This window comes from Notolabrus celidotus, chromosome 2 (assembly GCF_009762535.1).
Source record: "Notolabrus celidotus isolate fNotCel1 chromosome 2, fNotCel1.pri, whole genome shotgun sequence".
NCBI lineage: Eukaryota > Metazoa > Chordata > Actinopteri > Labriformes > Labridae > Notolabrus > Notolabrus celidotus.
In genome coordinates, this window is record NC_048273.1 from 24383968 (window position 1) to 24408434 (window position 24467).

General features: G+C 42.1%; 1 protein-coding gene across 1 annotated transcript in view; it reads right to left on the reverse strand.

Moving 5' to 3' along the window:
- Positions 1 to 625: 625 nt before the first annotated feature.
- zc3h3 (zinc finger CCCH-type containing 3) overlaps positions 626 to 24467 on the reverse strand; it is a 63839-nt gene continuing 39997 nt past the window's right edge. Inside the window, 8 exon segments of the mRNA XM_034708447.1 lie at positions 626 to 869; positions 4579 to 4736; positions 4830 to 4990; positions 11969 to 12100; positions 15022 to 15091; positions 16087 to 16245; positions 16793 to 16871; positions 19063 to 19226. Coding sequence (XP_034564338.1) covers positions 838 to 869; positions 4579 to 4736; positions 4830 to 4990; positions 11969 to 12100; positions 15022 to 15091; positions 16087 to 16245; positions 16793 to 16871; positions 19063 to 19226 — 955 coding nt within the window. The 3' untranslated portion in view covers positions 626 to 837.

A 24467-nucleotide genomic window follows, 5' to 3' on the forward strand; every position in this document is an offset into this window, starting at 1 on the left:
CCTTGTTAGCAAAAGGGGTATGATGTCATTCAGGTAGTGCAGGTAGTGTATTTTAGTCCTCTTCCGTACAGTCCATGAACTCTGAATCTGTGAAAGTTAAGGTGTTGTTTGTTGTGAGTTAAATCCCAGGACAGCAAAGAGAAATATTAAACCCTAACTTTCCTTTTACTTTATTAACATAATGATAATGTTTCAGTGCTATTAGAGGTAGAGGAGATAAAGTATGTATAATTTGCTGTATAAATGAAGGTAATTCTTATACATACAGTTCATTGACAGAGGCCTTTTGTGTTTGTGTGTGTGTGTGTGTGTGTGTGTGTGTGTGTGTGTGTGTGTGTGTGTGTGTGTGTGTGTGTGTGCGTGCGATCTCTCTGAAACCACACACTTACGCACTCACAGCATGGTGATGATGAAGTCACTGTCCACTCATGTGTCTCGTCTCCGGGCTTTAAAGTGAGGAGCACTGCTGCTTCTGTCACCACCTTCCCAATGAAAACTCTTGCAAACACGCTTCGGGTCATGTGACGACATCACTCGCCGCTCAGGGACAGAAACACACTCACAGTCTATAAACACTCTCACAGCACTGACCTCGCATTTCAGAAAGAGTCTGTGAAACATCACACAGCCTGAGAGTTGATGGTTTATTTGTTTTAAAATTTACAAAACTCGATGAGAAAATCTGTAAACACCACAAATGATATGTTGCACTATGTAAAGATAGAGAGGGGAAAAGTTTGAGGCCCTGAGTGAAGAAATTCAAAGGGTAGAGATTCAGAAACACCTGTAAGAGAAGTCACCACGTGTGTTCCACCTTCTGTGCTGCTCTGTGTGGTCTCAGAGCCGAGGCTTGATCTGAAGTTTTTTCTCTGCCGAAGAAAAAAAGAGAAAATTAATAAAAATAGATGAGGACTGGAAGGGATGAAATGACAAAAAGAGACATGCATCCAGCTGAAATGCTGAGTGATGAGTTCTTAGTCGATGAGTAAATGAGGAAGAGACCAGGACAACAGGGATAGATGGAGGAATGTGTGTGTGTGGAACATGTGTGTGTTAGTCTGGCAGTGATACATTGTGTCTGAGCTAATTTATGCAAAGTGAAGAGGAGCCTTTTTGGCTTTGTTCCACCTTTGATGAGGCTCTGGGCGGTGCAGTGTTGCCAGTGTGTCGTTAGTGACACTTAAGTGCACAAAGCAGCCGTACAGAGTGGGCAGAGGGACGATGGAATGATCCCCTGTTCACATGGGTTTATGATAATATCTCTGCACAACATCAGACAATATTTGGTCCAAGACTGCAGCAAACACCTGTTAATTACCTGGTAGTATATTATTATATTATATCATAGCTCAAGGGTTTCAAATGTTAGGAAATTATGAAAAGTACATATTTAAAGCCTGTCCTGACATCCTGAAATTGCCCATTCACTCTGTTGTTTTATTCTATGCTATTTCCAATTATACTACACAGGAAAAACTGCAAATTCTCACACTATAAAAGGTGGAAACAGAAACTGTTTTACATAGTCACTCATTGGAAGACCTACAGTACATGTTCATGTAATTACAGGGGTTAGAAGTCTGTGGATTTAGAGTCCAGTTCAGAGCCCAAAATAACCCTGATCTGAAGGTTTATTGTACAAATAAACAAAAGGTTGCATTAAGGGACTTAAAATATGTGCACCTTATAACACCCTTTAGCCTTTAATTGGTTCAAGAGTACAAACAGATTCAAAGCTTTTCCATAGGGCTGCAAAAAAAATGTGCTGTTTTATTTTGAAACATGTATGAAAAAATTAAATGTACAGATAAAAAATAGATCATTAACAGTTTATTTTGGGTTTGAAACTTGAAGGCTGAAATAATACAAAGTGCAGACGCATCTCATCTGGAAGAACCCACACAAGTATCAGAGGGTGACCAAGTAAAAGAAGCTCCACAGAGAAATATATCCCGGGAGAAACATGCAGGGGATTGGTTTCCACTCAACATATATTATAAAGTAAAGCTTCAGTTTATTTCTTTACAGTTTTTAAATAAATCTAAACTGGGATGCAATTAATCCAAAATCAAATGATGACTTAGATTACTGTTACATACATTTTCTTAAGTTGTAAAAACCTCGGCTCTGTAAAAACCCTGATATACATATATTTTTTGTATTATGTTTTTGGGCATTTTTGCCTTTATTGGTAGGACAGCTGAAGACAGAAGGCATGCAGGGAGTAGATCAAGGGGTAAGACATGCAGCACATGGTCCAACTTGGGACCGCTGCAATGAGGACTACAGCCTCTGCACATGGGGCGCACACTTAAACCGATAGGCTGCCCGGCGCCCATTATTTCCTCATTTTGCCACATAGTTAAAATGTGTTTCTGTATCAGAACTAAAAAAATAAACATTCAAATGTTTTTACTAAAAAGAATAACTCCAAAAGAGGACACGTGACAACATCTACAGCAACAATATTATTAGACATTTGGGTTGTGTGTACTCTGTGCCGTGTCCTGTATGTGGGGGAGAAAGGCAGAGGTCAAGATGACTGACGTCAGGCCAAAGGTCAGGCTTGTTTCCAAGCAGAGGAGACTAAGTATAAACCAGGAAAGAGAGAGAGGGAGAGGATTACAGAGGAATGGAAAAGTAAGAGTGACCAGATCCATCTCTCGCACATTGGTCAGTTTTCATCCCTGATATTTTATAACTCAGGGGTTTCTCAGCGTCCAGCAGGAGAACGATAAACACAGACACAGTGACAGGGTTTCAAACTCAGGGTTACTGAACTTTGAGGGGAAAGACTAACTGCTGTTGTTTAAGTTATTTTCTTCCTTACATGTAAGGCTTTTGAATTAATTTAAATCTAAGCAAAAATGTAATATGGCCAAGAACGATATATAATCTGATCAGGATGCCTCTTGGGTGTCTTGACTGGATTGAGGTTTTCTGAACAGGTCCAGATCAGAGGGGAGCCTGAAATTGCCATTGGATTTAATTTCAAAGGTTGGCTAGCAGTGGGATATATTTGGTTTGTTAAGTGGATTTAAAAAATAGAAAAGTATAAAAGATACCCTCTTAAAAAATAAGCTCATCTGCCTCATATGACTTATTGGCAGAAAGAAAACAAACTAAATCTCAGAGCAATAACCGACCGCAGATCTTCTAAGAATGAGCAGTTAAGGTGGGTTTAATGATCCATGGTCAGTCTTTCCTTCAAAGCAGATGTCGCAGTGACAAATCTGTCCCCTATCGGCAGTTTGAGTCTCACGGGACATTTTCATCTTGTTCGTCAATAAAAATCACCTCTGCCGCGTCTTCGGCTGAGATAAAATGCAATCCTATTTACATGGAGAGAGACGGAGAGGAGTGTTCTGAAGCCTTGGACTTACCCAGAATAATATATATGTGATTTTTTTCCTTTCATTTGTTAAAATATGGTCACCTTAAACTATTCTGGAAATGTATTTTCATATGTTACATTCTCTATTTTAATTTCTTTATTACTGTTTCAGTGATAGAAATGTACTGGGTTCATTATTTTGTGAAAGTCTGATGTTTTCTTTTGCCATTATTTTTGCAAAATACTTTGAAATGTCTTTTAAAATGTGCCAAAAAATTAAGCTGACCTGCTTTCCCTGTTTGTTTGTTTTTTTTTTTAAAGATATGACAAAAGTCACTTTGATACAATTCTTAAGAACTTCTAAAGACAGAATATTATTCTTAAAAGCTGTAAAAGGAGAAAGAACTTCACACTATGTTCAGTAATGTGCTCTGAGTTAAAACATGTGGGACACACGTGAAAGTGGTCAAATGTTATGTGTGTGCAGCAGGCAGGGGCAGGTGGATGGTTCAATGGGGAGAACAAGAAGATGGGGAAGGAGGTGGGATGGGGAAAGGCATCCTCTCTCCTAATCCTCCATCAGTCAAGTCTGTCAACAGAGAGCTCAGCTGTGCCTCCATCCAGCCCAAAACCTAAACATTATTACCTCTGTCCTCTGAGCATAATCACTCCTCCCCTGAGCCCCATCACACTGACTGTACAGCCCCCCGCCTGATCATCATTATCTGTCTGCGGCTCAGACCGACCACCACTCCTCCTTTCTCATGAACTTAGGAGTGATCCTCCAGCTTTCAGGACAAACATGATCCTTCTACAAAGCGTCTCTGGACAAAATGTTGTAGGAGTCAGCACTTCTACCAGAAGTAAAGCTCAGTTAGTCCTCTTAAAGAACGTTCATTTTTGAACGACCTGGATGAAACACTATTTTTCTATTCCAGGTCCTATCATTTTTAACATGTAGATTTCAGGCTTCATCCCTATCTTTGTGTGTATCGAATGCAAAGCATAAATTAACTTTTAGAGTTAATAAGGTAAACTGCATTTAAAAAGAAACTTGTTTGAATTTTTGGTTTTCAGTAGATGTCTAATTTTCATACAGTAGCAGGAAGCAGGTCCTCTCCACACAAATTACTATTCTATAGAATACTAATTCAGACTATTTAAAAACTACATGTTTCATGGTTTTAATGGTGGAAATCAAAAACCTGATATCTTCAAAAAGATGAGAAATTGTATTTTCATACCTTTAACCTGTGAGGTCTCAGCCCTCACTGTGTCAGGTGTGTCTGCCTCCTCAGGAGAGCTGGACAGGGAGATGAAGGAGGGAAGCTTAAGAGAACCCTCTGTCAGCTCTTCTGGTTCAGTCTGAGAGCCCTGCGGTATGACAACTGACAGGCAGGGCCTAGCAGAGAGAGAGAACATAAAACAGATGCTTAATTTTAAATTAGTAGGATGAATTTCTTCTTAGGAATGAGTTCAGCTCTGCTTCCCTGACCTCTTGGAGGGCTCCCTTGTTCGGCCTCTCCTGGTGGCCGAGGAGGAGGTGCTGGCGCTTCGTTTGACTCGTTGGCGATGCTGAAGTTTACAGGATTTACCTCGGGTGCAGGTTCCCGTCTTAGAGAAGTCTGGACACACCAGAGTGTGTTTCTTCTTACACTGGAGGTAAAAGACAGAAATGATGAACATAAACTCACAGGCTGTACAAGGAACAGGTAGCACACTGACATTTAGGCTGCGTGCTGATTCTCACACTTAGCCCAACCCCTCTGTTGAGAGTGACTTGAGAAGGGAGGGAGGTCAGGTTTCTTTTGGGGATTTGAGGTGTAGCAGTCATCTTACCCTCCAAACAGACGACTTAATTTAGTGTTTTTTGTTACACACTTCACACACAGTAGTATTAAAAAAAATCGGATAGTGTTTTACTGACCGAGGCAGTATAACATGTATTTTAATTATATTTTGTGAGTGAAATCTGTTAAGATTTGTTGTTTTATAATGCCCTAATAAGGATTTAATGGTGTGTATACACAGTTTGTAGTTCATGCTGGAAACACTTGGGTCATGGCACAAATACATATTTATTCATTAACATTACGTCACCCTTTAGGTATGTGTTTTGAATATTTTCATTAGCATTGTCTGTAATGTATGACGTCTGAAGAAGCTGCTTTAGGGAGCACCTAACAGGAATTCTATTCATATAAAAAAAGCATGTTAAACTAAAAGGTTGTGAACATATGCAGATTAGAATCTTGCAGAAATATTTGACAAAATGAGGGAATGAAAGTTACAGAAAAAAAAGTTTAACTACAGCAAACAAAATATTTTCTTCATCAACTCCTAAAAGTGGTCAAAATAAGTCCACAGTCACGAGGGTGTGGCTGCTGCTCACAAACCACTTTCATTAAGAGATCCATGAAACACTGAAAGTGCCAAGGACGAAAAGTTTCACTTTTCAGCGGACAAATTGAGGCTTTGAATCCACGATGATGTGCACTCCTGCTCCATCTTATACAGGATATTCATGGCTCTTTGATGTCAAACAAAGGTTCACGTTTACAGCAGACAAACCAGGACCAGGTGCAAGTGACGGAAGAAAGCTGTGTTCCAATAATGAGCGAAGTCTTACCCAAAATAAAAAAATGTCACAGCTCTTAGTAGGTTGATACCTTTATAGGAATTCCCAAATGTTCTTATTTCATGTAAGAGTCAAGTTTTCAGTCTTCAGTGGTGCTCAAATGATTTACAGACAAAGTTCAGGACTTCTATGACATGGCATTCGCATGAGGTATATCTTAATTAAGTACCTGATACCTTGTTCAGTTACTCTAATCTTTTGTTGATTAGTACTTTTCCTGTCACCCTCTCCTCTAACGTGCATGTGGGTCACAGTTAGCGTCATTCTGGAGAGCATTGTGCAGGAGAGAGTCAAGCTTTCACATGCATGTTTGCAGCTGAGTGTCTATGACAGTGTAATACGGGTGTAAATTGGTGGCTTCATTCTCCACGAGATCCGATCCCTCCCACCTGTCAGAAAAGCTAATTATATTCACTCTGGGGTGCAGGCTGCGAGGAGTGTGTGTGTGTGTGTGTGTGTGTCTGCGTGTGTGTCTGCGTGTGTCTGCGTGTGTGTGTGTGGAGGGGTGAGGAGTGTGGGGCTGGGGGAGCAGATTGATCCAGAAATAGAGTGTGTATCCGTGTGTGTATTCGTGTGTGTGTGTGTGTGTGTGTGTGTGTGTGTGTGTGTGTGTGTGTGTGTGTGTGTGTGTGTGTGTGTGTGTGGAGGGGAGAGGGATCTGGAGATTGATTTTCTGGGAACCTATGGTTGACTCTCTCTGGAGCACTGAAGTTCTGACTCTCCGCCATCAGAGCCCCTCTCACCGCCCTCACACCCATGTTCTTGCACCCCTGGGTGCCCCGGGTCAGCTCGCTGTCAAATGTTTCTCTGGATCATCTTATAGGGCTGCGGTTTTGACACCACATTTCACTCCAGAAATCGGCTCTGCTGCTGGTGTCAGTTGTGTTGTTATATTTGGTTTCTGACATCAGTACTGAACCTGTCAGGTTGTGAGAGGCCTCAGAAATACACGTATACGTCTCATTTATGGTCGTAAGCATGCTAAAGAAAATTATGTCTAAACACAGGATGCCATATGAGAGCTGTTACTTACTTTTTAGATTTATCTGTGTATGTAAAATCGTGAAATCTGTCCAAATCTTTAAGTAACAAAAAACATTTCTAGTGCAGATATCATCAAACTTATAACCAGCAAATGTACAGAAGTTTGTACTCAGAAAATGTATGCAAGGTGTGTGCGTGTGTGTGTGCGTGCGTGCGTGCGTGCGTGCGTGCGTGCGTGTGTGTGTGTGTGTGTGTGTGTGTGTGTGTGTGTGTGTGTGTGTGTGTGTGTGTGTGTGTGTGTGTGTGTGTGTGTGTGTGTGTTTTTTGTTCTTAACAGGCAGGTAAAATTATCATACAGACTTGCATCTACAAATAACTTTTCAAACCTTAACACAAGTTGAACTATAAAGCAACACCTGCAGTAATGCTCCCAAACATATTACAATCTGCAAACCTTGTGTCTTCAGTGTAAAGCCGAGCCAAATTCAATGATTCTACTTATAAGAAAGTGTCACAGAGGTCTGCTTCACGGGAAAGTGTGATTTTATTACAGGGGTTCGAAAAGCTGAAGCACTTTCAGTGTAAGGAACAGAAAGTGTGGGAGAAATTGACTGTAAAAGCTCAGTCCACTCCCAACAGCTCCATCATACATCCTCATTTTCATAAAAAGACAGAGAGAGTGAGAGAGAGAAAGAGAGTAGGGAAATGGGAGGAAAAAGCTAAAGTGGACAGAACATCTTTATCCCACACCAAGTTAACAATTTTCCACTTGATTTAAGGAATGCTGGGATGTCTCTGGGGCCTATTAGAGAGCTCTCTGCTGGGCCAAAACCAGGAGGAGTCAGCACATTTACCAAGAGACTGAGAGAATGAGCAAAAGAGGCAAAGAAGAGAGCGAGAGAGGGAGGGAGGGAGGAGGGAGGGAGGGTGGAGGATGGAGAAGACAGTAAAATAGGGATATCACATGCATTTACACGCTGGGCACTGAGCCGACACTCTTGTCTAAAGTAACTTACAGTAAGTAGAGCAGAATAATAAACGAGCTCAGGTTGTTATTAACACAGAATGGCTAATATTAAGAAAATGAAAGTTTACATCTACACTAGATTTTAGGTCGCTTTCAGATCCACTTAAGTGCTGCATCAAAAAAATGTCTGTCAGGCCAATGACTGAACTTTCATCCAGCCCCTGAAGAGTGCTTGACTGAAAAGATCCGCCAAGAAGTCCCAAGTCAGCACACTTTTTAGGGGATTTCTGCACTTTTTAAATACTCGCTTCGATGTATGCCGAAATGCAAAAGCATAACAGGCAGTTCACTTTTAAAAAACACGTCTTTAAATCGATCTTTAGTTTCCATAAGCATTTTTTTACCAGAAGCTGCTTCACTCATCAACGAACACACATCATATAGCAGTTATATAATAAATCTATGTTTCTTAGTTTTGGATTTTTCCTTGTGTTTCATGCCTTGTTTCCCCCTGGTCTGTCTTTTGTATTAGCAACAAGTTATCCAATGTCTTCCTTGTGATATTACTGATCAATGTCTTGTGTTATATTCCTTTGTGTATTTTCCGTGGACATGGACGCGGTATCCGTGACACCACCCATCTGCTTCTGAAGAGCTGTTTTGAAGCAATATTAAAACGTTAAACACAACCTTACTTCGTCCGAGTTAGTGTGAGGTGAAGAGGTGGACCTTTAGCCTTAATCGCTAACAACTGCATGGTGCCCGCCTATCAATCGAGTCAGCTATGTCCTTCTTTAGAGAAAACTGAAAGTTTAATATCTTCAAAAATCCTGACTTATGGCTGTTTTTGGCATGTTTATTTATGCTGCAAAGATTGTCTTTTTTGAATGGGTGTGTATGTGGTTTCTGGTGTTTCTGCGGCCAGCCTCAAGCGGACGATCAATATACTTAAGTTTTTAGCACTTCCGCATGTACAGGAGATCGCCACGTGTTTCTTAGTCTAGTCTGTTTTAGTTTGTAGTTTTTGATCCCTGTGTTTCCAGTTTAGTTTTACTTCCTGGCCTTGTATGTTTCCCTCCTTTTTGATTAACCTAATCTGTTTCACCCGTGTCCACACCTGTGTTGATTGCTCTGTGTATTTATGTTTCTCGGTTCCCCTGTCGTGTGTTGGATCATTACATCTTCTTGTCTTCTCAGTACATTACTCTCCCAAGCGGAAACCTCCGGTCTGAAACTATGAAGCCCACGCGGAAGTGTTATAAACTGCAATTCATCAAGAATCCCATTGAGACTGGCTGCAGAAACACCAGAAACCACATACACACCAATTCAAAGAAGACGATCTTTGCAGCAGAAATAAACATGTTTACAGCCTGGTTAAAAAATACAGCTTGGCTCTACGTAGCTAATTTATCGATCAGCACACACTGTACGGGGGGTTGAATTTTTTTCTAACACAACGGTTCAGAAGATATTAAGATTATGAGTTTTTGCCCAAACAAGGACATGACTGACTTGACTGACTTGACTGACAGGCGGGAAACCATAGCTGTTGGCTAGGAGGCTCAAACTCCGCCTCTTTACGTCACACTCTGCCTGGTTGAGTTCCGCAATTCCAATATGGCTGCCGCCGTCAATTGGCTTCAAAACAGCGCTCAGGAACAGATGGGTGACGTCACGGAAACTATGTCCATTATTTATACAGTCTATGCTCTCTCCCCATTCTTCACCAGTGTTTCCTTTCGGATTTACATTCTTCGACATTTCTTAAGTAAGTTTTTGTTTGGGTTTTGTTTGTTCTTTTATCATTAAATCTTATTCTGTACCTGGGTCCTTCTCTGTTTATTTACCAATGTGACAGTTTGTACATGCTAGTGTTGCATCTAGATTCAGATTTCTTCAGTGATCATTGTTCAAAAAGTTTTAACTGGAGCGACTTATTGAAGAGATCTCCTCTCAACAACAAACTGACCTGAAAGTTTAAAAAGTAGAAGCTCAATTTCACATGGAAGATATGTTCTCTAATGTTCTTCAGCAGGACATTAGATAATGATGCCAGGTTGCTCACTAGACGTAAATCCTCTGTCTGGTAAAATGAGTTTAAAACTAAATGGTGAGGAAATTGTTGGCTGTATGTCTTTAAAAATCTGTCTCTAAAGGAGTCTGATAAACATGCATTTTACAGGAAAAACATGAAGCTGATATAACCTGGTGAAAGAGTTTGATGTGGTGCCAAACTGACAGTGAAAATGGACAAATAAGATTGACTGACAAAACTCTAACTCCAGTATAATCATCACATCTGACAGGGTAAAAATCAAAGTATGACAGTAGATCACAGGCCCTTGATAAAGCCCTGGTTGTCCATCAGCTGGAATGTATCAGGAACCTGGGAGGTAACAAAGGAGCCTCATAAAAACACTAAAACTGATGCTCTGGAGTTAAAAATGAAGGGTTGTGAAGGAAGGCACGGACTGATTTGGCAAGGTGGAGGGTGAGTATGAGACAAAGCCAGGATGAGGCAGGATGGTGAAGAAGAGTAGGAGGAGGAGGAGGAGGAGGATGGAGGCGAGGAGCAGACTTAACCCCTGAGCTGCTGGAGTGTCTGCCTGCCTGGCCCGTAGTGCCATCCTCAGCAGTTTTCCCATCTATAATTACTGCCTGCTATCCATCATAGAGCCACCAGAGCCTCACCGCACAGAGCTCCATAAACACACACACACAAACACACACACATGCACGCACACAAGGGGAAAATCACAGACCTAAGCACTTCAGCTAATAGAATAAATATTAATATCCCTTTTGTTTTCTATATCCTCATTTCCCCATGCACTATTTAAATTAGGTCTGACAGTGTGAAAAAGCATCTGTTTCACACCCGACGCTCGGAAACAAGCAGACAGAGGAGGAGAGGGGGAGGCAAAGGGAGGGAGAAACAGAGGAAGGGGGAGGAGGGGGTGTTTGATGTGGATGTGGGGGCATTGTGTATGTGTATGTGTGTGTGTGTGTGTGTGTGTGTGTGTGTGTGTGTGTGTGTGTGTGTGTGTGTGTGTGTGTGTGTGTGTGTGTGTGTGAAAGAGAGAGGGAGACTCGGGTGTCTGGAGCCATGTGTAGGTGGCTCTCTGTTACCCATCAGGCCTGCAATGTGTCACTCAGACACTACAGTTATGCCATTATGGACGGCCACCCCCTGCAGCTGTTCCTGCCTGTGTGTCACTGTGTACATGTGTCTATGTGCAGGGGGGGGATCGCTTACCAAACTACTTGTTTACCTAAGCCACCGTTTAACTTTAGTGGAACCCTATACATGCTGTACAATGTAATTATACGTTCAAATGCAGAGCACAGCTTAGACAAAGAACTTCACAATCACATCCTGGCGTCGATGCAGAGCTAAATAAAGACGCAGTGGGATCAAACCAGAGTCCAAACCGCTCTAACGAGGTATCGCAAGAGTCAAAACAGAGACATCTAATGTTTCAATTATTCCATTCAGGCTGAGACGGTGATCCAGGTTAAAGCTGTGTAAATGTTCCGTCTTAATGGGACTAATGACCAGCGCACATGACCCCCGCCTGACCCGGGCTGGACACTGCTTAGATGTTTCCTGGCTTTGGTGAACAGGTGTCATTATTTGAGACAGACTCTCTGTGGAGATAAAGACGGTTAAATGTTGTTAAACTGGACTGCTGCACTGTTCTTTATGGAAAATGCAAAGAAGAAACGGCAGAGCTTGGCCTTTCCGCCGTTAAGTTGGCAGTGAAGGGAGTGACCGAGCTGAATCAGCCTGTCTCTAAATCACCTTTTTTGCAGCACTTTATTCTGGTATAAAATCACCTATTAAGGCAGTTATTGTTTGCCGTTATGGTATAATATAATGAAAAATAACAGACACTTCTGCACAGAATCAGTGCCAAATATTTGGGTGGAGAAAGCCTCCTCATATAGTTTGGCAGAATAATCTCTTACACTCAAAGACACACTGAAGTTCTTCCTCTTCCACTTCCATTAAATGTATTTGTTGTGTTTGTGTGTGTGTTACCTTCTCTCCCTCAGGACAGTAGCCTTTGACAAAGTCTTCACACACTTCAGCTTTGCGGGACACGTAGACGTGACTGTAGGGACAGTCACTGTTGTTACATATCCCTTTCAGGAAGTAGGAACACACTGGCATCTAAAAGGGAGGAGAAACAAATATATAAAGTAAGATGTCTATTCACCGTCTTAAGACAGTGAGAAGGGGAGGTACAAAAAGATTTGACAAAGTTCTGATTGATTGAATTGAATTATTTGAGAAAACAATAGGCACTAAAGTATCTGGTACAAGTTACAGAAAGTAGAGTTTTAAAAAGTTGGGATGCTCTCCTTTATTTGAATTTTTACCCCCTGTTGTCAGTGAACCCTGTGAGGTTTGCGGTAAGATCAGTGTTGAAGTCGACACTCGATTACATGTGACCATCTGAGTTTGTAAACACACATGTGAGTCTAAAACCACACCACCGCCATGTTCATTTCACGTCTCATCTGCTGAGCAATCTGTCACACTGAGCAGCTAAATGACCTTAATTGCAGTTGACAGCGTTGGAGTGAAAGTGAATGTGAGTCTTGACAGCATGTGTGTGGGGTGTGTGCAGAGAGATCTACAGTTGAGAGTGCGTGGGCGAGCCTGGTGGAGGCCACTCTAAATATATCTGTGAGAGGGGGCCGGTGGAGAAACATGAGGGGGAGGTGAGAGAGGGACTCCTCCTTGTTGGGTTGGGATCAGTTCTACCTAATTAACTGCTACAGAAATATTTATCCAGGCAGCAGCTTGTCCGGCTCCCATGATGTGTTTATGTGCTCTGGATGTGTCCAGCGGAGGGACTGAGGGAGGGCTGGTGCTTCCGAGGAGTGTGGAGGGTAATGCCAGGAGAGTCGGGGGGTTTCTGGTTTCAAGATATTTGTGGTAGAGGGGGACAGGAGGGAGGGGTGCAGGATTCGCTTATCCACACTAGTGCCTGGATCAGGTTCGGTTGGACTGCTGGGTGCATAACGCTCCAACCCCCCCAACCCCCCCAACCCCCCAAAGAAAGCTACCCTGTGTCTAGGACCCCCATACAGTCCTGTTTAGGGGTCCACATGAAACATGAGCGGGAGTATCCTGTGGAGGGATGGGCCAAAGGTTTAAGGGTGAAGAGGGGAGGGGGGGGGCTGTTGGAGAGGTGGCATAGCAAACAGACAGCTGGGCTCTCAGCACTTACAGAGAGCAGGGTGACAGCCAACACAGGTGCAGGACATTGTGTGTGTGTGTGTGTGTGTGTGTGTGTGTGTGTGTGTGTGTGTGTGTGTGTGTGTGTGTGTGTGTGTGTGTGTGTGTGTGTGTGTGTGTGTGTGTGTGTGTGGAGGGGAGAGGGATGTGTGCATGCCAAGGCTAAGGCAGGGCACCTGTTACATGGTTGTTTGTCTCAATGAAAAAAGGAGCTTTCCCTTTTAGAGCTGTTACACTTTCTCTTTGAGCGCTAACGGAAACACACACACCAGATCAGCTGTGGCCCAAGTGAGTACAGCAGCCAGGTGACACTTCAGTTCGGCTCCATTAAAACAACAAATCTGAACTTTGATATCCAAAAAGTATGAAAGTAAAAAATCAAGACATAGTGGAAAGAGATAAAGTACTGCAATATTTTTTGTACCATCATTTGAAACTACTGCGGCCTATAAAAAGAAGATGGGATTTTTTTAATTAAATCAATTTCCATTAACTCTCCACTTGATTTGATTTGATTTGATTTGATGTCTTTAGTTCAAACATGTAAAAGTAAAATAGAAAAAAAAAACATACAAGTAAAAAAAGAAGAAATAGTTATCCAAAAAAAATAATCAATCAGTTTCATTAGCAAGCACTGAAACATTTTACTTTACATGTACGAAGAGGACTAGGAAGAAGTTAAAATGTATCTAATCCTACCCATTCATTCACTATTATCTGGCATTATACGAGTGCACTCCCACAAAACAAATCTTCATATCCTATCTTCATACTTACACCTACAATCAAAAGTAAACCTGTCATGATTCTCAACGTCTTCCTCCTTGTACCTCATGAAAATCATTTCTTTATACTTCTTCTTGAACTGGATTATGTTCTGACATTGCTGTAGCTCCATGTTGAGACTGTTCCAAAGTTTTACACCACAGATTGAAATACATAAGCTTTTCCTTGTGGTTCGAACACTCACCATCTTTATTCTTAACTTCCCTCTTAATTTATAACCCCCCTCTCTTTCAAATAATAATCTTTGAATATTTCCTGGAAGGAGATTTTTCCTAGCCTTATAGACAATTTGTGCAGTTTTAAAACCCACAAGGTCAAATCATTTCAATATTTTGGATTTGAGGAACAATGAATTTGTGTGTTCACGGAAATCAACATTGTGAACTATTCTAACTTCCTCTTTTCTCTCGATGTGAAGTAATGTACTTATATGGAAGCCACCACACAACTGGTTTTACTCCCAGTTTGTATAAAAGGGGCAAGGTCACTCAGTGCTCACTTTCAAAGCAGATTCCCAACAATGCTGCTGATGCCCCGAGAGGACGAGTAAGACACCTGTGCTAAACTCGCACCGTCCTGCGGGTCCAAAGATCGAACAGGTGACCCACTCTCACAAACTCAAACCCCAAGGCAGCTGGCTTACCCAAGACCTCCTCCCTGAAATCCCCTCCAGGTTAAGTCCTCCTCACTCATGATGTAATGGAAACATGAGCCATGCCAAGAACACAAACTGGATCCACTATGACTGTATCCAATACTGTGTCATCTTACATGCACAAACTGTACCCAACCGTGGTCGTAGTAATGAAAGCCCAATGCTTTGACCTCATGGCTAAGTCGCAAACCCCATGTTCAGAGGCTATAGTCCTCAAGTGGCCGGTCTGATTCCAACCTGTGGCCCCTTTCCCACATGTCACTCCGCACTTTCTCTCCCTGTTTCCTGCTCTGTCCACTGCCTGATCGTCTCTGAATAAAGGCCTAAAAGCCAGGAACAAACCACTTTAAAAATACATGATGTTGTCAAAATCTAGGCCATGTATGACAGTACGTGTGTGTGTTACCTTCTCCTTTGCTACTTTATGGGAGAACGGGCAGGTCCCATCTGCCTGTTTGCATGTTCCTCGAAGAAACCTGCAGAAATAAACAAAACAGAAACAAGTCTGAACTCCTCAGGCTGAAAAGAAGGAGACACAAACTGGCTTTTTAAGTGTTTTTGTACATTCTTATTTTAAATGTTTCATTTAATTATACTCTGCATGCATTTTAACAGGAGCGTAACATCTTTTTCTCTCAGTTTGGTCGGATGGAAAACTCTAAATGTTACCAAACCCAATAGCCCACTAAACAAGCTGATCAGAGCTGTGTAAAAGTCAGACACCATGATGTTGAAACTTGGAGTAAAAACACAGCGTCACAGTAAAAGAAATAATGAAATCAAATCAAATGTATACTTAGTTGAACATAAAGGAAAGTTTATGCTTTGGCTTGAGTACTAAAGGTTAAACTAAATTCTCATTGTTTTGTCTTTCTAATAAAAACATTGTCTGTGCTCATCTTAAGGGCGTGTGTCCACTGACATCATTTTTGCTCTTGCAGCACCCACAACCTCAATTTCAGAGCATTTCTCACCAGAACTTGCTGCATGTTTTATCAAAAACAATAGAAAGAAACCATGTAGTAGCATTAGCAGCAACTTTACACTTTGGGAAAATACTCAGTGTGGTTAGTTTCTTGACCATACGCACGTCGGCCATTGTTGTTGACATTTTTTACATCATTGATGAGGGAGCAAATTTTCAAAAGTTGAGCTATTTCTAATTGAGATTCCTTTGAGTGTAACAACAAAAAACAGTAGCCTCTGAGGATATTTTGAGCTCCAGGCGCTGAACATTGAAAATGCTGAACTGCATGGCTTTTGCAAAGAAATTAGATGCACCCTATAAATGACATAAAATTATCACCAGAGGTCCAGATCCTTTGGTACTTTGTGGTATCAATAAGCAGCAGATATCAAAACAAGACTATTTATTTTTGAACGTTTGACATTTGAAAAACCAAGGTTTATACACACTGTAGGTTTGCTTGACCTCCAGGTATGATGAACTGGCTGTTGTGTGTTTTGTTACCTGGTGCAGACAGCCACCTTGTCTGGGTCGTGGATGAAGGGGCAGCTGTTGCCGCGGTTGCACCTGCCAAAGCGGTTGTAGTACATGCAGTACTGCTTCTGTTGCGGCCTCTTGAGACGAGCGTGTCTGATGATGGCGAGGCTCCGCTGGATGGCGCGGCTTGTTTGAGAGAACACAGACAAACCACAGGTATCCACGAATCACTAATAAGCAGACTATGGGAGCTGAAGAGGATAAATTAAACCCACCAGGAGAGGAGTTTTAACAGACACCTCTGAGAATAGCTTTTAGGTAACTGTATCTAACAAATGCTAATTTTAAATTGAAAAGATTACATCTGGCTTTACAGCTCTTAGCTGAAGTGATGAGAGGCAGTTAATAATAAGAGAGAGAGAGAGAGAGAGAGAGAGAGAGAGAGAGAGAGAGAGAGAGAGAGAGAGAGAGAGAGAGAGAGAGAGAGAGAGAGAGAGAGAGAGAGAGAGAGAGAGAGAGAGAGAGAGAGAGAGAGAGAGAGAGGTGAGGATCAAATGTAAAAGCCTGGGTCTGATTTGATTTCATGATGGTGCCACCGTATGAAAGGAGCCAGCAGAGCAGACCATATGTTATGAAGTACAAAGTTTCAAAGCTGGATATGTATCCAGATACGTTCACACGTCTTTATTTATGGTGCTTATGGAGAAAAAAGATGGTGCTGTGAAAAGCTTACCTGGCCAAATGACGAGTGCTGAAAGGTCTGTTGTAAGCAGGGATGGTGGGTGAGATCTGAGTGCTGCTGAAAGATCGTCCTAAATGTGGAGAAAAAGGACACCTATTGCATTAATTACGCAATAAAAAAAGAAAACATATTATGCACTAAAGCTGTTTGCAAAAGGCCTGTCTCCAAACTGGACCCACACTTCTCACACTGAATAAAGTATGCAGTCATGTTGAGATGCATGTAAACATCTTGTGATTTTTATTGTGCAAAATTGGGCAAATCTTTCTCTGAAAGGGAAGACGTCATGCTTTTTTTAAGTACACACTGCACAGGTTCTTGAAGTAAACTCAAGCCTCTACAGGTTAATTTATCTTCATTTTGTAGCAACTATAATACTACAATTGTAAAAATGCTACTCAGAGACCAATCCAGAGATAATCCAATACCACCACCCCCACCCCACACCAAAGACAGAAGAGAATAATCAAACCCACTCACTACCTGCGACACAGCTGAAGGGTTAAAATGAACGTGGAAACCACACCAAAGTGCAAATTACCAGCAATAACAACACGCCCATAAAAGGAGTGCAAAGTAATTACAAATCTGAAACGATAAAACACAGGAGTAACCACACACTATACGACATCAGTCTAGCATGGTGACGAAGACATTGATACATAATTGAAACTCAAGCAGAAGTCAGTTTTTGTTCCATTTTATCATCCAGACTTTTTAAAGTTGTATTATATGACATCTACTGACGATTGTACTGTACAAACGTCACATTTATATTTGGAAATTAGAGAACAAAATTATTTAATAACTGCTGGGATTATATTTGACAGAAGTGAAGCTGCAGCCAGATGCAATAACAACCTGATACCGCCTGGTTATTTATACTGCTGTGGTTTGACACATTGGTGTCAAAGCCAAACGTGACGTCCATCTCTGAGAACATGGTAAACATGATGCACCCGATGCACTCCAACAACAGTTGAGGGAAGGCTATCTGTGTGGTGTGTGTGTGTGTGTGTGTGTGTCTTTGTGTGTGTGTGTGTGTGTAGGTTTGTTGGAGGCCATGAGGCAGGTGGAGAAGAGGACATGGAGGTTGGAGTTACACATGGCAGTTGGTCTCATTCAGTCCTCTAATTTTGGATCTTTTTTGACTGTTAAATCTCTCATCAGGCGCTCGCTCTGGTTGTGATTCAAGCAGATTAGAAATACAAGTCGGTGGAAAAACAAATGTGAAGCTGACTGGGGGAGGATGTGAGGACACCTGAGGCGCTTGTTTGTGGATGATGCAAGAATGTGAGCGTTTGGATGCTGGTCACGGGTTGAGCAGAATAGAGCTCTTCAATTTCTCCTGCAGGTGTAGCCGGTACAGAGTGTGTATGAAGAGAAAAGTAGAGGGTAGATCCAGGCTTTAATCTGCACCATCCAGCTCTCCAGACCCTCCCCCTCGCTCCTCTGACAGATGACAACTTTATTATTTCAGATGGCAAATCCAGCCAGTTCTCCTAAGTCTATTAGAGAGCATGTGGACAGAGCAGCAGCCACAAACATGAATAAACACTCCTCTATCACCTTGGGGTGCACACAGACTCTAATCATATCTACTGTAGGGCAGGGTATCAAACCTCAGATTGTGATGAGTCTTTAGCACTGTTAATGTTGGTGTTAAACGAGTGCTGAGATTCCTACTCTTTGATTAGGCAGTTGGTGGATAAGATTAAAGAGCTCTTTTTATCTCAGGAATTACAGTACAGCTGCTTGTTTGTAACCAACATCAAGACGTTTAAAATGTTGGTTTTGAATAAAGTTCTGCTCCTGGTTTTGGGCTCAGCATCAGCTGGTTTATTCATCAAAATACCTCCACAACACATTTGCGTGGACTGGTTAATATTTTGTGGTTCATAGATCATTAGATCAAGTAAAGTGTGACAGAAAAACATTAAAGTTAGCTGGGTAGATTTATAAATTTGCTGTATGAATGTTAATTGCATTTTTATCACTACAAGACACTCAAAAACTCAGTTTTTAAATATTTGAAAAGGGTGCAAGTTGGCCTAGCAGTTTCAGTGGGCTCCAGCCACGGCCCCTTTGATACATGTCATACCCCTCTCTCAACTCCACATGTCTCCTGTCTCTCTTCAGCATGTCCTATCTGATTAAGGCAAAAATGCCAGAATAATATTCTTAAAATACTTCATAAGACCGCATGAAATATGGACAGTATCAGGGTGATCAAAGACCGTCACAGAAAAAAGTCTCAGTACCTGTTCTGTTAATGGACATGTTGGACCCCACGGTGCGGGACAGCTTATTGGCTGACACGCGGTACAGCGAACCACCAATCCAGCACATGCTACTTCCTCTCCAGCGCTGGGCAGATGACGGTTGTCTGTCGTGTGGAGCTCGCAGTCGGTTCTGAAGGAAACTCCTGAAAGGCAGAGAAACAGAAAAGAAAGTCAGATAAAGAAAGGCTGAGCAAAACACATGATGGGATTATATTGAATGAACCTCATTGTTGTATAATCACTGACATACTATTTCTGTTTATGAACATTTGGAAAGGTGTTTAGGATCTGTTGGGCTCAGTTTACATCGTGTGTGTAGATTTTTCAGTCACTGGAAAGATTATCTGTTCATCCCTTCCCCAGGTCCACCCCTCTCCTCTTTCCTTATATCTCCCCTCCTCACTTTATGTTTCCCATCCTTGAGTCTCCCCTCGTCCCTCCCTCCCTCTCTCTACCTCCCATGTCACAGCACTCTGTTAAATTGCTCCTCTAATGGAAAGGACGGCAGTGTGGAAATGGAGAGAATTGAAAAGAGGAGAGGAGGAAATCAATGAGATAATAGGCAGGGCAGGGGGCCAGGGCAGGGAGGTTGGCCCCTACATTGGAGCATACAGACCACACACACACACACACAACACACACTCCTGCTACAGTATGTACAGTGCACACAATCACAGGCCTCTACACACACATGCCCACTGTTCAGAAGTCACTCAGTAGAGTTGTGTATGTGTGTGGAGGCTGTGCGTACAGTGTGTACGGGGCTGCTGGGTGGTGGTGGTGGGTCGGTGCAGGGGTTATGGCGATAAATTGCACTGTCCTGTCACTTCTATTTGGGGCGGATTGGGGCTGGTGTGCAGGGTGCCGCTGGAGGTAATTTGCTGCCGTATTTCAGATGGGCTGGAAATGGGTTTAGAGCGAGAGTTCATGCCTCCCATTACAGAGAAAAGAGAGGGTTACCCTGAATGCACGCAGCGCACAAAACAACTGACACGGACGCTTAATGCGCTGCAGCCGGCGGGAGCTGCTGCACTGCTGCAAATAGGGAGAAAACGGAGCAAATACCAGCCGTCAGCTGCGTTCACGTACACACTCTACCTGACTGCACGCAATAACTCAGAGGCACAGACACTCAGAGTTTCACTGGTACAAGATCAGTGGCTGCCCTACACAGGGCAACTGCAGCCAGGGGAGCTGTAATGGAGGCTAATGTTGGAGCGCTGACTGCCACCCTGGGAGGCTTAAACAAGGAGCGGGCGGCCTGGGGAACCACAATGGAGGTTAATGGGGATATGACATGAACAGTTAACACAGACGGCAGTTAACCCTGACACGGGGCTGCAGTCAGGGGGGTGACCGGGGGTGTTACACCCTAGTCTGTTAGGATGTTTCCTCACTCAGTTCATATGGTGTCCCAAACCTGTGAGGGTTTGCCCTCCACGCATTTTTTGTGTGTTGCTATTTCACATGGAAGAATATTAGCCTTCTGTTTACCTTTCAAAATGATGAAAATGACTTTAATGATTGAAACCCCTGCAAAGATATACAGTACTGTCTCAAGAGTTGTAGAGTAATATTGCAAATTGCATTTGCTTCCAAAAAAACTAACAGCAACTGACTTCAAAATCAAGCATATCCAATGAGATAATCTGAAGGACTTTAGGTATTTGTAATCGCTTTAACGCCCTTCTTTACCTGTCTTGACGTTTTGAGTAATATACATTTTAAATCTAGCTCTGTTTAATGCCCTTGATATTGTTTGTAGACCGTTTTGATCAGAGCCTGTTATTCATCAACACAAGTACTTCAATCTTTAAAAAAAGGCAAAAATGCAGAATTTTAACCATTTAAAATCCTAAATATGTATATGTTGGGCTCAGGTTCAACCAATCACAGAAAAGGTATTTGGTTCAGAGTGAGTTGGATGTATTTAAGTATAAAAGAAGTCAATCTGTGCACAGAAACTATTGAAGATACAGCCCTAGTCCATATTAATATCTCACAATCATACCTCATAGTTTTGTTGTAAGCAAGTAAACGGATGAATTAAGATTAGTGATTCTTGTTGTTAGGGATACCATTTGATTAAGAACACCTGGTTTAGGTGAAACATCCAGGAGCTGTGAGAGATTATCAGTTTGAAAGCAGAAAGAAGCATGGATTTAATACAACAGCAAACATATGAGAGTTGGTATTGACAATGTGAATTGTAAGCCTAATTCGTATAGAAATGAAGTGTGTGACTGTTGTATTGGACATAATGTGTTTCACCCCCATTCTGAACACCATTAGTGTAAACAGCCTCTGAAGGAGCAGATTACCTTTGCATTAAAGCAATCTGCTGGCAGTGAGAGGAGAGAAGAAAGAGGCAAACAGTGTAAGCAACCAAATAATCTAACTTCCAAGTTATGTGTTTCCCTCTGTCTGCACTTGACACTGTTGGCCTCTACAAGAATTCTATTATCACAGAAATACAAACCACCAAAATCCCTCCTGGTTGGTTAACAAAGGTGCCCACATGGGGAAAAAACCACAGCTGGGTGGCCGAATGACAGATGTATACTGATTATTCATTAAAGTAACTGAAGGTTGCAGCTTCTGAAGTGGGGCTATCGCAGCGTAACGGTATTGGTGATATTAAAAAATAGATTTTGTGCTAAAAATAGGATTAAGGTAAGACTGTAACTGAATTGGTTCATGGCAGAGGGTGGTAGTGGTTCTTCACACTGGATACCACCTGCCATGGAATAGAGAGAAGTTGAAGAAGAAGCAGCAGAAGAAGACTAAGTAACCAGCTAGCTAGCAAGCCTTTAGTGCAGGATGAGGCTTCCACTGTGGCACAATTCATGTTGAAGGAGATGACAGATGAAAGAGTGGTACTACCGGCAAAAAAAAAAAAAGTTTCCACAATCTTCACTCTTTCTTTTTTAAGTTATATTTTTGGGCTTTTTCGCCATTATTGACAGGACAGCTGAAGAGAGACAGGAAATGTGGGGAGTAGAGAGTGGGGAAAGACATGCAGCAAATGGCCGATCGTGCGGGAGTCGAACCGGCGACCTCTGCGACGAGGACTATACGTGGGGCGCTTAGACCACCAGGCCACCACTTTCTTAAATTAAACCAGTAGTGTTGCTTTTTTTAAGTCTTCCATGAATACTACGATATGTGTGAGGTGAAAGCCTGATACCGAGACAGGCCTATTCACAAGTTTTAAAAAAAATCTGAATAAAATTTTTCGGAGTCAGTGGAGAACATGAAAGAGAAGGCTGTTACTGTGTACAGCCTTATGTTGTAAAATGATCGAATGTATCCTTCAGTTATTAAAGCTCCTGTGAGATACTTTCAATTTGTGTTGATTTTGGTGCCTCTTGTGGACAAGATGGTACCTAATGTCTAATTGTTGCTTTTGTCCTGTACCAGCTAAAAAGTCCTCACAGGAGCATTATGGAGGACAAACCACATCATTCATGAAAGCTGCAATCATGTCTGTACAATCACAAACCAGAGATAAATAGAAACTTGGGCATAACTTTATTTTTCTTTTTTAGTTAATATGTGTTCAAGTTACTTTTCTTTTAAGATCAAAATCTAATGAAAGTCTGCTTCCCTTTCTTCCCTGTTGAATCATCACTTTCATTTTATCCACATTCAGCTTCAGTCTCAGTTTAAAAAAGACTCCTCTGGACAAAGTTAAAGCAGATTATTGCTCCTCAGCCCCACTATCAGCTCTGAATTACAATTTCAGTACTTTGACATTCATTACTTTGTGTTGTAAAACATACTGGGGGCAATGACTGGAGGTCACAGTAAAAGAACAATAAATGTCTCCAAAGAAAAGGTAAAAAATATGTTGAGGAAAGAAGAAATGAAGGAGGGGACAAGGGCATGCACAAAGTCCCCTGAGACGAGTCTGCGTGCTTTTTCAGGCTGTGTGCGTGCAGGCAGGTGTGTGCGCGTACGCTGCTCTGACCATGCGATGCACAGATACAAGAGAGCGCAATTCAGCACTACCGCCGCTGTTGATGAATGATCCGACTTTTGTTTTAGTGACAGGGAAGAATTTGGAGGGTCGCGCGACTGCTCTGAATAATGCTGCTCTTGTCTATTTGTCTGCAACCCAAGCATTAGTAAGCTCATATCGGGAAACAGTTACCCTTGAAACAGAGCGCAGCAAAAACAGTCATCTGGCTAATTCTAGCAGTGAGGGCTGCTGCTCTTCTTCAGGCACTTAAAGGAAACCAAAGCGGTGTCATTACGCATCAGGACGCCATCAAATCCAACTTAAAGAGAGCCGACTGTAATGAACAAAAATCCACTTTTAGGGCAGGAAATAACACTTAGGGAGTGTTTGTGTAGAATACAGCCAGAGCAGCAGCAGAGGGGGGTTATTACACACAACTGTAGGTGAGGAGCAGATGACTAATGTGATAAGTAATGAGTAAATGAATGAATCGGGGGATAAAAGGCGATGAATGGGGGAGTGAATGCGGGGAAAAAGAGGAGAGAAGTGAAGAAGAAGGAGCGCTGCTTCACTTTATTGCCGAGTCTCTTACATCCTGTACTGATCGATACCGAAGCACTAAAGGAGATGAGCGCCTGGACCAAGTCTCTGTGTGTGTGCGTATGTGTGTCTGTGTGTGTAGATGTATACACTTCAAAATAGCGTACTTATTTGGGGTTGGATGGTCCAGCTATGTGTGGAGCTAAATAACTTAAAGTGACCGCAAGAAATAAGGGTGAGAATTAGAAGAATTCTACCAGACAAACAATCACATTTAACAAAAAAAACACCCTCGACAGAGAGGGAAGACACAGACCAAGCACACAAATATTGAAATCAAAGAAGGGACAGCAGAGAGGAAAACAGGGAGGGTGTGAGGGCGATGAAGGGAGGACTGGGCTGTAATTTATCCTCCGGTGTGCATGCTTTACGGCTTTCTTAATTCAACTCCTGCTACTATTAATGGAGTTAATGCTGAGATTATATCTATTTGCTGGTGGCGCGGGTTGAAATACGACATCTGATTCCCCCGCCCCATTCAAACTGCTCCCCTCCCCAGCACTAAATCACCGGCCACGCTCTGCTCTATGTCTGGAACCAGGTAAGAACAAGGCATACTGGGAAGGGAGGAACACAATATTTAGGTTGACTTGATCAAACGTTTGTTTGTATGTTTTTGTGTTTAATAGTGTCACTCATCTAAGTTATCATTTTTTGGAAACCTTGCTCTCTCGTCGCTCAGTCTACTGAGCTTTATCTGCGTTACAGCAGCTAAATTAATCCAGAAATAGTCAAAATCATCAAATGAGCAGCGAGCAGGGGCTGCAGTATTTTGGGTGAAATGTTAAATAGTTCAAGAAAGAAGTAACACTGCAGCAGAGAT